The sequence below is a fragment of the Phacochoerus africanus genome, chromosome 8 (genome assembly GCF_016906955.1).
Source record: "Phacochoerus africanus isolate WHEZ1 chromosome 8, ROS_Pafr_v1, whole genome shotgun sequence".
Classification (NCBI taxonomy): Eukaryota; Metazoa; Chordata; class Mammalia; order Artiodactyla; family Suidae; genus Phacochoerus; species Phacochoerus africanus.
The window spans coordinates 88,724,250-88,738,922 of NC_062551.1; the positions used below are offsets into that span (position 1 = coordinate 88,724,250).

General features: G+C 40.1%; 1 protein-coding gene across 7 annotated transcripts in view; it reads left to right on the top strand.

Moving 5' to 3' along the window:
• The window catches only part of S100PBP (S100P binding protein), a 39,926-nt gene that overhangs the window by 11,649 nt on the left and 13,604 nt on the right, over positions 1–14,673 (top strand). For 6 of the 7 annotated variants that reach the window (XM_047793090.1, XM_047793089.1, XM_047793094.1 and 3 more), the window contains one exon: positions 777–880. In XM_047793090.1, the coding sequence (XP_047649046.1) occupies positions 777–880 (104 nt within the window). Of the gene's footprint in view, positions 1–776; positions 881–4,876; positions 4,905–14,673 lie in introns of all 7 variants that reach the window. The other variant, XM_047793095.1, reaches the window with a different exon arrangement.

Sequence of the window (14,673 nt, forward strand, 5' to 3'; positions counted from 1 at the left end):
TTACAATGGAAGTTATACCAGAGTACACAAGTCAGGCCATTTGGAACACTAATAAATACACTATCTCATCCACAGACTCCTCGGTACAGTGTAATCGGTATAAGCAAGGACCAGAAATTGTTCTTGTCAAGGTCATCAGTGTTTTAATTGCCAGATCCAGCTGGTTCTCTTTGGTCTTTTATCCTATTCAGTTTTTCTGTGACTCTGAAGTTAGAGCTTATTTCCTAACTAACCTTGAATTACTCAACAGATGCTTTCTCTATGGAGTAGGTAGTCTTTACTTTGCTTCTTTTTTTTTTTTTTTTTGTCTTTTTAGGGCCACACCCGTGGCATATGGAGGTTTCCAGGCTAGGGGTCTACATCTACAGCTGCCAGCCTACACCACAGCCACAGAAATGCCAGATCCGAGCTGTGTCTGCGACGTACACCATAGCTCACAGCAACACCGGATCCTCAACCCACTGAGTGAAGCCAGGTATCGAACCCACAACCTCATGGTTCCTGGCTGGATTTGTTTCCGCTGCACCAGGACGGGAACTCCCACTTTGCTTCTTATCAAGAGGTTGTAGCTGTTTCTTTTTTCTCTCAAGTTCATACTTGATTCCAGCTTCATACTATGTGAATAGCAGTGTCTTTCTGTCATGGGATCTTAGAGAGTATTTTGCTTCTGAGAGTTAGGTCTTCTCACCTATCAGCAATATGACTTCTGTGTACAAAGCACTGTACTGATGGTTCTAACGGATTGTTTTTCTTCCTTCTGGTTTGCTTTGTTCAAGGACTAATGTTCCGACGTCTTCACCATCAGATCTAGAAAAACAGAAGCAAAGTTATCTCCGGAATGTCATAGCTCATATAGAAGACCCAGTGGACTCCAACCAAGGTAACATAGTAACCAAAGAATTGCATGTAAAAGATGTGGTAGGACTTTTTTTTTCTAGGGGTGGAATTGGAGCTGTAGCCACCAGCCTACACCATGGCCACAGCAATGCCAGATCCAAGCCATGTCTGTGACTTACACCACAGCTCGTGGCAATGCTGGATCCTTAACCTACTTCGAGAGGCCAGGGATGGAACCTGCATCCTCATGGATCCTAGTCAGATTTGTTTTTGCTGAGCCACAATGGGAACTCCGAATTTTCTTAAATTGGTGAGAAAGATAACTTCCTTTACCCCAAGATATTCACCTCAAGGGATAGCCTAACCAGATAATCATCAGGATGGTTTGGCTAATCAGTATTAGAGAGGGGTCAAAGGAGACTCATACTAGTACATGAAAAGTATAACCAGACTGGTTACATAGTTGAAGGCTGTAATTAGACCTTTTTTGCTTCAGATTTTTTTGTCTGAAAAATAGTAGAAGTGGATGACTAGGCACTGCTTAGTAATCACTATTTTTTTATTTGAAATTATTTTCCCTGTTGCCTTCAGCATTTAAATGTAGAGGAGGGGAGTTCCTGTCGTGGCGCAGTGGTTAACGAATCCGACGAGGAACCACGAGGTTGAGGGTTTGATCCCTCGCCTTGCTCAGTGGGTTAATGATCCGGCATTGCCGTGAGCTGTGGTGTAGGTTGCAGACGCGGCTCGGATCCCGAGTTGCTGTGGCTCTGGCGTAGGCTAGTGGCTACAGCTCTGATTCGACCCCTAGCCTGGGAACCTCCATATGCCGCGGGAGCAGCCCAAGAAATAGCAAAAAAAAAAAAAAAAAAAAAAAGACAAAAAATAAATGTAGAGGAGGGCATTTCAAGTACCATCTTGCATCTTGGCATCTGAATTAAAGCTCTTGAAAGGCTTTGACGACCTTCCAGTTCCTTCAGTCTGAGTTTTCCCTGGTTTACTAATAGCTATTACAAACAAAATGGCTAGATTCTTTCTCCAGCCCTCAAGAGACTATAGTCCATGTATTTATTTATCCTGAACTATTGGCTGATGGGGAAAACCCCTGAAGGGAAACTTGTGAGCTGTACTGCAGTTGTAGAGGTTAGAAAATATTGATAAAAAATTCCTTCTCATAAAAATAACTTCATATTCTGTTACCTTTAGCTTCTTTCTCTATTCATTCAGCAAACCTTTCTTGAGTACTTGCAGTGATGCTCGGTTTGAAGATTAGGAATTGGAAAGGTAAAGAGAAGTAAGGTAGAGTCTTGGACCTCTGGGAATTGATAGTCCAGAGAGGAAAGATAATTACACTGCAGTATTGACTAGTGCTCTGGTAGAATTATGTATAAAGTGCAGTGGGAGCAGGGAAGGAGCCCTTCTGTTTGTGTCGGGGAGAGTGGATGATAGGGAAGGAGGATGCCCTCCGTAGGCTCCACAGAGAAGATAATTTAGTTCAGTTACTCTAAGATCTATTGTAAATCAGTAGGGAGGGTTTTAGAAGAATTTTTGGCCAAAGATCAAAGGAGAACTCCTGGTTCTTTGACACATCTTGAATTATTCAGATGTTTTCTTTTTTGTTTCGTAAGGCTATGAGTGAAAGGTTTAGAACTCTGAGATATCAGCCAGAAGAATTTTTTATTCCAGGTTCTTTTATTTTTTACTCGAAAATTTCATGGAGGCAATCAAATACTACTCATACTGATTGCTCAGCCCTGTGCTTATGAGATCCCTTTGCTTGAACTATTTTATTAAATTATTTTAAAGGACTTGTGGAACTAGAGACACCCCCACCCTGTCCCTGCCATCATTGGAGGGGCAAATTTTTAAAAGTTTGTTTGTCTTCAGCCTCTGTGGAAGAGACTTGATCGTTACTTTTCCTCTATGAAGTAACTTTGTTTTATATCTTAGGCAGTTGACAGTGATGATATCCTGTCACATTTTCCTTTCTCATTTGGGGCAGTTAGAAAAGAAAATTTCATAAGAAAAGCAATGAAAACTGGTCATATGATCGATCGCTTCTTTTTCAGTCCCTTCCTCATTCATCAGTCCCTCTTCCATTTTATCATAACAATCTATATCCCCTAAGGAACAGTTAGAGTAACTAGTATAGAGGGAAGTCAGCCTACTCTAGGTAAAGGGAGAACAAAGTCTGGTCTAGACTCAACTTCTGGGTACATATCCTAGCACCAGTGCTATCTGGTGTTGTGACCTTGAGCCAGTAAAAAACTAAGTTTTCTCATTTATAAAATGGAGATTATAATGAAGCTTAATTTATATGAAAATTACACATTTAGGTCGTAGTATAATACATAGAATAGTATCTAGCCACAGCAGCTAACATTTATTGAATATTTACTATTATTGGCAAGAAAGTGTATCGTCTCATATTGAAGTTTCTATAGGTAAAATAGTATGATGTCAGGAGTTTATTTTTTTTTAATTTTTTTATTTTTTTGTCTTTTTGCCATTTCTTTGGGCCGCTCCCGCGGCATATGGAGGTTCCCAGGCTAGGGGTCGAATCGGAGCTGTAGTCACTGGCCTACGCCAGGGCCACAGCAACATGGGATCCGAGCCGCGTCTGCAACCTACACCACAGCTCAAGGCAACGCCGGATCGTTAACCCACTGAGCAAGGGCAGGGACCGAACCCGCAACCTCATGGTTCCTCGTCGGATTCGTTAACCACTGCGCCATGACGGGAACTCCCAGGTGTTTATTTTTAAATCTAAAAACAAACCAGAAAAACCCAACCTGGAAAATTAGAGAAAACAAATTTACAAAAATGTTAATAAATGAAGCTGGGTGATGGGGAGTGAGCTCATTATACTCTTCGCTACTTCTGTGTATATTTGAAAATTTCCGTAACAACAGGTTGCTTTTTTTTTTAAGTGCATCTTTTTGGGGATTCCTTTTTGACATCTAAGAATTTTCAACATTACCAGTTCCTCTAAAATTTTCTTTTCTGTCTTCCAGGAACCTAGTGTGATACTTAAGTTCTGTGTCACTTTCCACTGCCCAGTGTTCATACATATAAAATTTAAAGATTTTATATACCATATTGCAGGTGGGATGTGGCTATATTCTTCATCTCTTTTTTCTTTATATGTGAATTACAGGGTAGCCAAAAGCAAAAAGAAGGAGCACAGTGCCTCCTGCTCTTCTTTTTGAGATGTTTAGTGCTGTTTCACTTTGGAAAAGTGTTGACTCCTCAGGGTCCTTGTTAGACACAGAAATTAATAGGGGACATGTTCAAAATTAGTTCCTCTCAATTCAATTTGAATCTTCTCCATTAGGTTAATTGTCTTTTTTCACCTTGTCAAGTAATGTGTATACAGTTGATATAGAATGCAAAAATGTAAATCATCCTTTAACCCCATTATTCTTATGTAGATATGTCTTTTTGGTACCACATAGGTCTTCACAAAGAAATATCAACCACTTCCTTCCTGACATCCGAGCTAATAGAGAACTTTATATGGGATTATAAATCCTTAGAGTAGAAAGAGACTGTTAAGATCTTCTTAAATCTGTTCTATATATCTTTGCCAAGTGACTATTCAGTCTTTGCTTAGTTCCCTCCCCCCCCGCCCCCCGCCACTAGAGTTCTAATAGTGCTAAACTCTACCTCATGAAGTAGGCCTTTCATTGCTTAGAAAATTCTACTTGTTAGAAAGTTAGTCTTACATCGAGCCAAAGCGTGCTTCCTTTTAATTTCGAGTGGTAGTTTCTAGTTCTGCCCTAGGATCACAAAAAATAACTACTCTCTTCCATTTACTTAATGTATTTAGGGACCTTTCCATGTTAAATACCTCAAATTAAGATTTTTAATCATTACAAAGTATCATACTTTATTATTCAATCTTGGATAATTAGGTTTTATATATATATGTGTGTGTGTGTGTGTGTGTGTGTGTATATATATATGTATATCTCTTTTCATTAGTAATGCTTCAGTGAAATTCTGGTCCATAAATGTTTATGTCCAACTCTTATTTCTATAGGGTGAATGCCTAGAAGTGGAATTGCTGGGTAAAGTATTAAACATTTTTAAAACTTTTGTTACATGTTACCAGATTGTCCTGCCCCCCAAAATTGTATTAATTTTTGCCACCGATTTGTTAGGTAAATTTTCATATTTTGCTTTAATAATTAGTGAGGTTGAACATTTTTTATATGTTTATTGGCAATTCACATTTAATCAGAATTTTTAAAAATCATTTAATATGTAGTCCATATTCCAATTTCCCCAGTTTTCCCAAAAGTGTCTTCCTGTAAATTGTTTAAACAGGATCTAATCAAGGTATATGTGTTATCTTGTAATACATTAAGAGAGACTAAGGAATTATTGTCTCCTTGGTCTCTCTTAATCTAGGTCACCTGTTTTGTAGATTGTCTCACATTTTGAATTATGTCTGATTGTTTCCTTGTAGTGGTGTTTAACTTGTTCCTCCATCCCCTGTATTTCCTGTAAACTGGAAGTTGGATCTAGAGGAGGAATTAGATTCAGACTAAGCATTTCATAAAAGATGGAATAATTCATAGGTACCATTGTGTATTCACTCCGGATCAAGTTAGGAGGCACCACCTGATGACAGATTATTCCACTAGTAGTGATGCTAAATTTGATCACTCTGTTAAAAAGTTAACTGCCTGGAGATCCCATTGTGGCTCAGTGGTTAACGAATCAGACTAGGAACCACAAGGTTGCGGGTTCGATCCCTGGCCTTGCTCAGTGGGTTAAGGATCGGGCGTTGCCATGAGCTGTGGGGCTGGAATCCTGTGTTGCTGTGGCGTAGGCTGGCAGCTACAGCTCCGATTGGACCCCTAGCCTGGGAACCTCCATATGCTGCAGGAGCAGCCCTAGAAAAGGCAAAAAGACAAAAAAAAAAAAGTTAACTGCCTGGAGTTCTCGTCGTGGCACAGTGGTTAACAAATCCGACTAGGAACCATGAGTTTGTGGGTTCAATCCCTGGCCTTGCTCAGTGGGTTAACGATCCAGCGTTGCCATGAGCTGTGGTGTAGGTCGCAGACTCGGCTCGGATCCCGCATTGCTGTGGCTCTGGGCGTAGGCCGGAGACTACAGCTCCGATTCGACCCCTAGCCTGGGAACCTCCATATGCCACGGGAGTGGCCCAAGAAATGGCAAAAAGACAAAAAAAAAAAAAGTTAATTGCCACATCTCTTCATTCTAAGGTACATTTTCCCCTTTGTAATTACTAAATCATCTGTGGAATGATGTCTTAGTACCATTTGAATATCCTGTTCCTTGACAACATTGATCACTTAATGATTTGAGCATTCATTGATCTCTGCCTGAATCAGCTACTACATGGAGAGTTGCATAGAAAATGTTTGTTTTCTTTTTTTCTTGTCTTTTTGTCTTTTTAGGGCCTCACCTGCGGCATATGGAGGTTCCCAGGCCAGGGGGTCTAATCGGAGCTGTAGCCGCCGGCCTACACCATAGCCATAGCAATGCTGGATCTGAGCCACGTCTGTGATCTACACCACAGCTCACGGCAATGCTGGATCCTCAACCCACTGAACAAGGCCAGGGATTGAACCTGCAATCTCATGGTTCCCAGTCGGATTCATTTCTGCTGCACCACGACAGGCACTCCGAAAATGTCTGTTTTCTAAATGTACCATTTCTTCTACAATTATTAGCTAGCATTCTTGTATAAAGATTTTAGTTTTTTCTTTCTTTCTTTTTTTTTTTTTAGGGCCACCCCCACGGTATATGGAGGTTCTCAGGCTGGGTTGAATTGGAGCTGTAGCCACTGGCCTGTGCCACAGCCACAACAATGCCAGATTTGAGCTGCATCTGCGACCTACACCACAGGCAACACTGGATCCTTAACCCACTGAGCAAGGCCAGGGATCGAACCTGTGTCCCCATGCATGCTAGTCAGATTCGTTTCTGTTGAGCCATGATGGGAATTCCCAGTTTTGTTGTTTTGATTTTTAAATTTTTTGGGGTGGCTGTGCCCATGGCATGTGGAAATTCCTAGGCCAGAGATGGAACCTGCACCACAGTAGTGACAACACTGGATTCTTAATCTACTGCACCACCAGGGAACTCCCAGCCATTTTTAAGTGTACAGTTCAGTTTTGTTCAGTTTATTCACATTGTTGTGAAACAGATGTCTAGAACTTTATCTTGCAGATCTCAAATTCTATACCCATTAGAAAATAACTAGGCTTCCAACCTCCCAAAGCCCCTGGTAACTACCATTCTACTTTGTTTCTATGAATTTGACTACTTTAGATACCTCATATATGTGGAATCATACAGTACTTGTCTTTTTGTGACGGTTTATTTAACTTAGCATAATGTCCTCCAGGTTCATCCATGGTGTAACATGTGCCAGAATTTCCTTCCTTGTTATGGCCAAATAATATTCCAATGCATGTACATACCATATTTAGCTTATCCTTTCATCCATTGATAGACACTTGGGTTGCTTCCACCTCTTGCCTGTTCAAAGTAGTGCTGCTATGAACATGTGTTTAACAGATATCTCTTCAAGACCCTGCTTTCAATTCTTTTGGATATGTACCCAAAAGTAGGATTGTTGGTAGTTCTATTTTAATTTTTTTTTTCTGGTCTCATCCATGGCATCTGGAAGTTCCTGGGCCAGGGATCGAACCTGTGCCACAGCCGCAACCCCAGCGGCTGCAGTGACAACACCAAATCCTTAACCCACTGTGCCATAAAGAAACTCCTAATTTTAATTTTTTGAGGCGTCTCCATACTGTTTAATACAGTGGTTGCACTATTTTAGAATCTCACCAACAATGCACAAGGGTTCCAGTTTCTCTACATCCCTACCAATGCTTATTTCCTGTTTTCTGGTAGTAGCTACCCTAATGAATGTTAAATCAATATTCATTATTTGTATTACAACTAAGTAATATCGTTTACTGCAAGCCAAGTAGTATGCTACTTATAGCTTCATTTTTCTTTCTTGAATTATTTGCTTTTCTGGGGTTGTTAATTACCTCACTTTTGGGATGGAAATTTTCTAAAATTAGGTTGCGATGTTGGTTGTACAAGTATAAATATAATACAATTCATTGAATTAAAAAAATTACCACACTTTCTAAAAACTACAAATGAATTTATCTTTAAATTTTTTACAAAGGTGACTTATATCCTTATCAATGTTCCCCTTTCTCTCCCGCAAATGCTCAAACACACCCAATAATCTGTCAATTCCTGTTTTATTTTTTTCTGGAGACCTTCTTCCTAGAGCCTTCTGTTCTTTTGCTCCAATCTGTACTGTTTGTTCCTCTAGGCCTGCCTCAGGGCTGACATCCCAGTATTTCCCTTTGCTGCCCTTCTGGGTAAAAGTGTGTGTGTGTGTGTGTGCGTGTGCGTGTGCGTGTGCGTGTGTGTGTGTGTGTGTGCATTCAAGGCATGTGGAAGTTCCTGGGCCAGGGATCGAACCTATGCCATAGCAGTGACCTAAGCCACAGCAGTGACAACACTGGATCCTTAATCTGCTGAGGCACCAAGGAACTCCCTCTTTATTGATCTGTCTTAGTGGAGAATATCCTCTAAGAATTTCTAAGTAAAAGTATATAAGAGATTCATTTTGGGAGCTCTTGCATATTGGAAAATGTCTTTATTCTATCCTTATACTTAATTAGTGGTTTGATGGAGAATTCTAAATTGAAAAATCGTTTTTGCTCAGAACTTTGTTGTTTTTGTTTTTGGCTTTTCAGGGCCACACCTGCAGCATATGGAAGTTCCCAGGCTAGGGGTCAAATGAGTGCTGCAGCTACAGGCCTACACCACAGCCACAGCAGTGCCCGATCTGAGCCGCATCTGCGACCTCCACTGCAGCTTGGGGCAACATTGGATCCTTAACCCACTGAGCAAAGGCCAGGGATTGAACCCATATCCTCATGGATACTAGTTAGATTCATTTCTGCTGTGCTACAATGGGAACGCCTTTCCTCAGAACTTTGAAGGCATACATCCAGTGTTGACCTTAAGAAGTCTGGTTTTGGAGTTCCTGTTGTGGCTCAGTGGATTAAGAATTGGACATAGTGTGGGTGAGGATGCAGGTTTGATCCCTGGTTTCACTCAGTGGGTTAAGTATTCAGTGTTGCTGCAAGATGTGGTGTAGATCGTGGAGGCAGCTCGGATCCAGCATTGCTGTGGCTGTGGTGTAGGCCTGTAGCAGCACTCATTTGACCCCTAGCCTGGGAACTTCCGTATGTTGTAGGTGTGGCTGTAAAAAGAAGTCTGGTTTCAGTTTTTTTCCTTTGTATGTAACCTGTCTTTTTCTCTCTGGAAGTTCTTAGAATTTTCTCTATCCATTGTATTTAAATAATTTATACTTATTACTGAAATAATAAGTACAATATTGTTGCAGATCTTTCTTTTTCTTTTTCCTTCCATTCTTTATACTGGATATTCAGTGGGCCTTTTAAATTTGGATTCCTTTGAATATAATTTCTTATATTTCTTTGATAGTTGTTTCTTCCCAGTATAATCTATTCTCTCTAAGAAATTCCTAATAGTTGGATATTGAACTTCCAAGGATTAATCTTCTAGGTCTCTCGTCTTTTCTCTCCCTTTTCTGCCTCTCTCTCTTCATTCTGCTTTCTGGGGTATTTTCTATTCTTTTATTGACTTCTTTTTTTTTTTTTTTTTTTGTATTTTCAGGGCTGCACCCGAAGCATATGGATGTTCACAGGCTAGGGTTCAAATCAGAGAGGCAGCTGCTGGCCTGTGCCATAGCAACACCAGATCCTAGCCGCATCTGTGACTTACACCACAGCTCTCAGCAATGCCACATCCTTAACCTACTGAGTGAGGCCAGGGATCAAACCCACATTGTCATGGATACTAGTTGGGTTTGTTAACCACTGAAGCCTAGACGGGAACTCTTTTTTTTTTTTTTTTTTTCTTTTTTAAATATGAATGCTTAGTTGTCCTAGCACCATTTGTTGAAAAGATATTCTTTCCATGGGTTTATTTCTGAATTCTCTATTGTCTTCCTTTGATGTATGTGTCTTATATCAATATTACACTGTCTTGATTACTGTCATTTTATGGTAAGTCTTAAAATTGTTTGGTCTTTTAGACTTCCATAATTTTTTTATAAATCAATTTTAGGTTGTCAGTTTGATCAAAAATACCTGTCAGGTATTTCATTGGGATTGTGTTTGGGGAAAGTTGACATAATAATATTGAGCCTTCCAATCCATGAACAGGGTGTATTTCACCATTTATTTGTGTTTTTAATTTCTCAGCAGTTGTATGTACAGGTTTTGTATATATTTTGTTAAATTCTTTCATGGGGATCTTACACCTTTTTTTATGGTTCTGTAAGATAATTTTTAGTTTTCAATTTCCAGGTAGTTATTGTTAGCATATAGGTATATAGTTGATTTTTATTGACCTTATGTCCTACAACCATGCTAAATTTTTCCATTACTTTTGTTAACTTTTTAAGAGATCCTTAGAAGTTTATATGTTAACATGATATTATCTGCAAATAAGGACAGTTTATTTCTTCCTTTCTAATCCATAAGCCTTTTGTTATCTTAGCAGCACTGCCTAGGACCTCTGTTACATTAAGTATATTAGATGTAGTTTTATCATAAATACCCTTTATCAGATGTAGACATTCCCCTTCTATTTGTAGTTTGATAAGAGGTTTTTTTGCTTTTTGTTTTGTCTTTTGTCCTTTTAGGACCACACTCACGGTATATGGAGGTTCCCAGGCTGGGGGCCGAATCGGAGCTACAGCTGCCAGCTTATACCAGAGCCACAGCAACACCAGATCCGAGCTGCATCTGTGACCTACACCACAGTTCACAGCAATGCCGGATCCTTAACCCACGGAGTGAGTCCAGGGATCAAACCTATAACCTCATGGTTCCTAGTCAGATTCGTTTCTGCTGCGCCACAACAGGAACTCCCTAATGGGAGTTTTTATCATGAGTGAATGATGAATTTTGTCAAGTGAATTTTTTCTTCATTTATTTGAGTCATATGGTATTTCTCCTTTATTCTGTAATATCATATATTTATTGTTTTTGTTTTTGACTCTCATCCCAACTTGCATTCCTTGGATAAACACACTAGGTCTTGATGAATTATCCATTAGTCAATTGCATAGTATTTTTAAGAGCTTTTTGTGTCTTTTTTTTTTTTTTTTTTTAATGGCTGCACCCATAGAATATAAAAGTTCCTGGGCCAGGAATCAAACCCGCACCTCTGTAGCAACCCAAGCTGCTGCAGCTGGATTCTTTTTTTTTTTTTTTTTCTTCCCTTTATTTCTTTTTTAGGGCTGCACCTGTGGTATATGGAAGTTCGCAGGCTAGGGCTCAAATCAGAGCCACAGCTCCTGGCGTCTGCCACAGAAACTCAGGATCCAAGCCACGTCTGTGACCTACACAATGATAAGAGAGATTTTAGTGTTTCTTCAATGCTGGATCCTTAACCCACTGAGTAAGGCCAGGGATCGAACCTGTGTCCTCATGAATACTAGTCGGGTTCGTTTCCACTGCACCATGACAAGAACACCTTGCAGCTGAATTCTTAACACTGCACCACGCAGGGAACTCTGGGTTTTTGTGTCTTATTCATGAGGAATATTGATCTTTAATTTTTCTTATGTATATATATATATATATATATATAGTCCTCCCCTAGTTTAAGTATTATGGTGACACTGGCTTCATAAAATTCGTTGGGAATTGTTGTCTCCTCAGTTTCTCAGTTTGTGCAGGATTGGTATTGTTTCTTCCTAAACTGTTTGGTAGAATTTACCAATAAAGCCATCTGAACCTAAAGTTTTCTTTTTGGCAGGGTTTCTAACTACAGCTGTAATAGATAACAGGGCTTTTCAGAATTTCTTTATCTTCTTGAATCCATTTTGGTAATTTGTGTCTTACAAGGAATTTGTCCATTTTATCTAAGTTGATGAATTTATCGGCATAAAATTATTCATAATATATCATTATTCCTTTGATTACTGTAGGAGCTGTAGTGATGTTCATTATTTCTAATATTGTTTGTTTTTTTTTTAACAAATCTAGTTAAAGGTTTATCAATTTTAGGAGTTCCCTGGTGGCTCAGTGGGTTCAGGATCTCAAATTGTAACTGCTATGGCTCAGGTTGCTGCTGTGGTATAGGTTCAGTCTCTGGGCTGGGAACTTTTGCATGCTGTGGGCGCAGCCAAAAAAAAAAAAAAGGTTTATTAATTTTTACCCAAAAGTAACTTTTAGTTTCATGTTTCTATATTGTTTTGGCTATTTTCTTTATTATTTCTTTTTCATTTACTTTGAGTTTAATTTGCTCTTGTTCTCTAGCTTTTTTTTTTTTTTTTTGCTTTTTAGGGCTGCATCCACGACATATGGAAGTTCCCAGGCTAGGGGTTGAATCGAAGCTACAGCTGCTTGTCTACACCAAGCCGAGTCTGCAGTCTGCACCACAGCTCACGGCAACTTGCCAGATCCTTAACACACTGAGCAAGGCCAGGGCTCGAACCCGCAACCTCATGGTTCCTAGTCAGATTCGTTAACCACTGAGCCACAACAGGAACTCCACCATTCTCTAGCTTTTTAATGTGGAAACTTAGGTCACTGATTTGAGACTGTTCTAATTTCTATAGGCATTTAAAGTCTCAGGTTTCCCTTTGCATGCTACTTAGGTGTGTCTCACTTTTCTTTTTTCTCTCTTTGTAGGGCTGCACCTGTGACATATTGAAGTTTCTGGGCTGGGGGTCTAATCGGAGCTATAGCTGCCAGCCTTTGCCATGGCAGTGCTGGATTCCAGCTGCATCTGCTACATACACTGCAGCTCACAGCAACGCCGAATCATTAACCCACTGAATGAGGCCAGGGAGTGAACCCATATCCTCGTGGATACTGGTCAAGTTCTTAACCTGCTGAGTCACAATGAGAACTCCACATCTTACAAATTTGATGTTGTATTTTCATTTTCATTTGGTTCAAAGCAACTTCTAACTTCCCTTGTGATTTTTCTTTCTTTGACCTATGGGATAATATAGAAGTGAGATGCTTGATTTCCAAATATTTGTGAGTTTTCAATTAATCTTCCTGTTATTAATTTCTAGTTTAATTCTTTTCTGGTCAGAAAATATACTTGGTGTGATTTCAGTCCTTTTAAATATACTGAGGCTTACTTTATAGGCCAGCATATGGTCTTATTTTGGTGAATGTACCATGTGTACTTGAAAATGTATATTCTAATGTTGGTGGAATGTTCTATAAATTTCAGTGAAGTTTTGTTGGTTGATGGTGGTGTTCAGTTCTATATCCTTCCATATTTTCTTATTAAAAGAGGAGAAGAGTGATCATATCTCCAGCTCTCACTGGGGACTTTTTTTCCTTCTATGGCTGCAGGCTAGGGCTCAAATTGGAGCTGCAGCTGCCAGCCTATGCCACAGCCACCACAGTGCTGGATCTGAGCTGCATCTCTGAACTGTGCTGCAGCTTGCAACAACACTGGATCCTTAACCCACTGAGCAAGGCCAGGGATCAAACATGCATCCTCGTGGACACTACGTTGGCTTCTTAACTTGCTGAGCCATAATGGGAACTCCTAGTTGTGGATTTTGTTGTTGTTGTTATTCCTTTCAATTCCGTCATTTTTGCTTTTTTTTTTTTTTTTTTTTGCTGCATCCTCAGCATGCTGAATCCAGGTCCAGGGATTGAACCCTTGCCACAAGTGTGGCTCAATCCACAGCAGTGACAACACTGGGTCTTTAACCTGCTGAGCAACCAGGGAACTGCCTTGCCTCAAGTATTTCGAAACTGCCATTGGATGCATATACATTTAAGAATATTACGTCCTCATGATAAACTAACCCCTCTATCATTATGAATTGTTTCTTTTAACTCTTAGTAATATTCCTTGTTTGGGGGTCTAATTTTATTATAAGTATAGCCATCCTTGGAGTTCCTGTTGTGGCTCAGCAGTAATGAACCCAACTGGTATCCATGAGGATGTGCGTTCTATCCCTGGCCCTGCTCAGTGGGTTAAGGATCTGGTTGTGTGGTGAGCTATGGTGTAGGTCGCAGACATGGCTAGGATCTGGCATTGCTGTGGCTATGGGATAGGCTGGCAGCTGCAGCTCTGATTGGACCCCTAGTCTGGGAACTTCCATATGCTGTGGGGCAGCTATAAAAAATATATATATAGCCATCTAGGCATCCCAGCTTTCTTTTGACCAGTATATGGATGATATATTTTTTTCATCCTTTACCTTTTAACCTATCCATATCTTTTTTTTGGTTGTACCCACAACCATATGGAAGTTCCCAGGCCAGGGGTGGAATCTGAGCCACAGCTGCAGCGATACCGGATTCTTAAACCACTGTGCCCAGCCAGGGATCAAACCTATCCATATCTTTATGTTTAAAGTGAATGTCTTATAAACAGCTTATACTTAGTTGGGTCTTGCTTTTCATCCTTCTGTTCACACTATCTCTTTTAGTTGAAGTATTAGTTCAGTCACATTTAGTGTAATTATCAGTAGAGTTGGGTTTAAATCTACCATCTCACTACTTGTTTTCTATTTGTCTATCTGTTCTTTGTTTCTTCTTTCATTTTTTCCTGCCCCCTCTCCTTTTTTGTCCTTTTTTGTCTTTTTAGGCACCCACCCTCGGCATATGGAGATTTCCAGGCTAGGGGTCCAATCGGATCTGCAGCCACTGGCCTACGCCACAGCCACAGCAACACAGGATCTGAGCCTCGTCTTCGACCTACACCATAGCACATGGCAATGCCAGATCCTTAACCCACTGAGCAAGC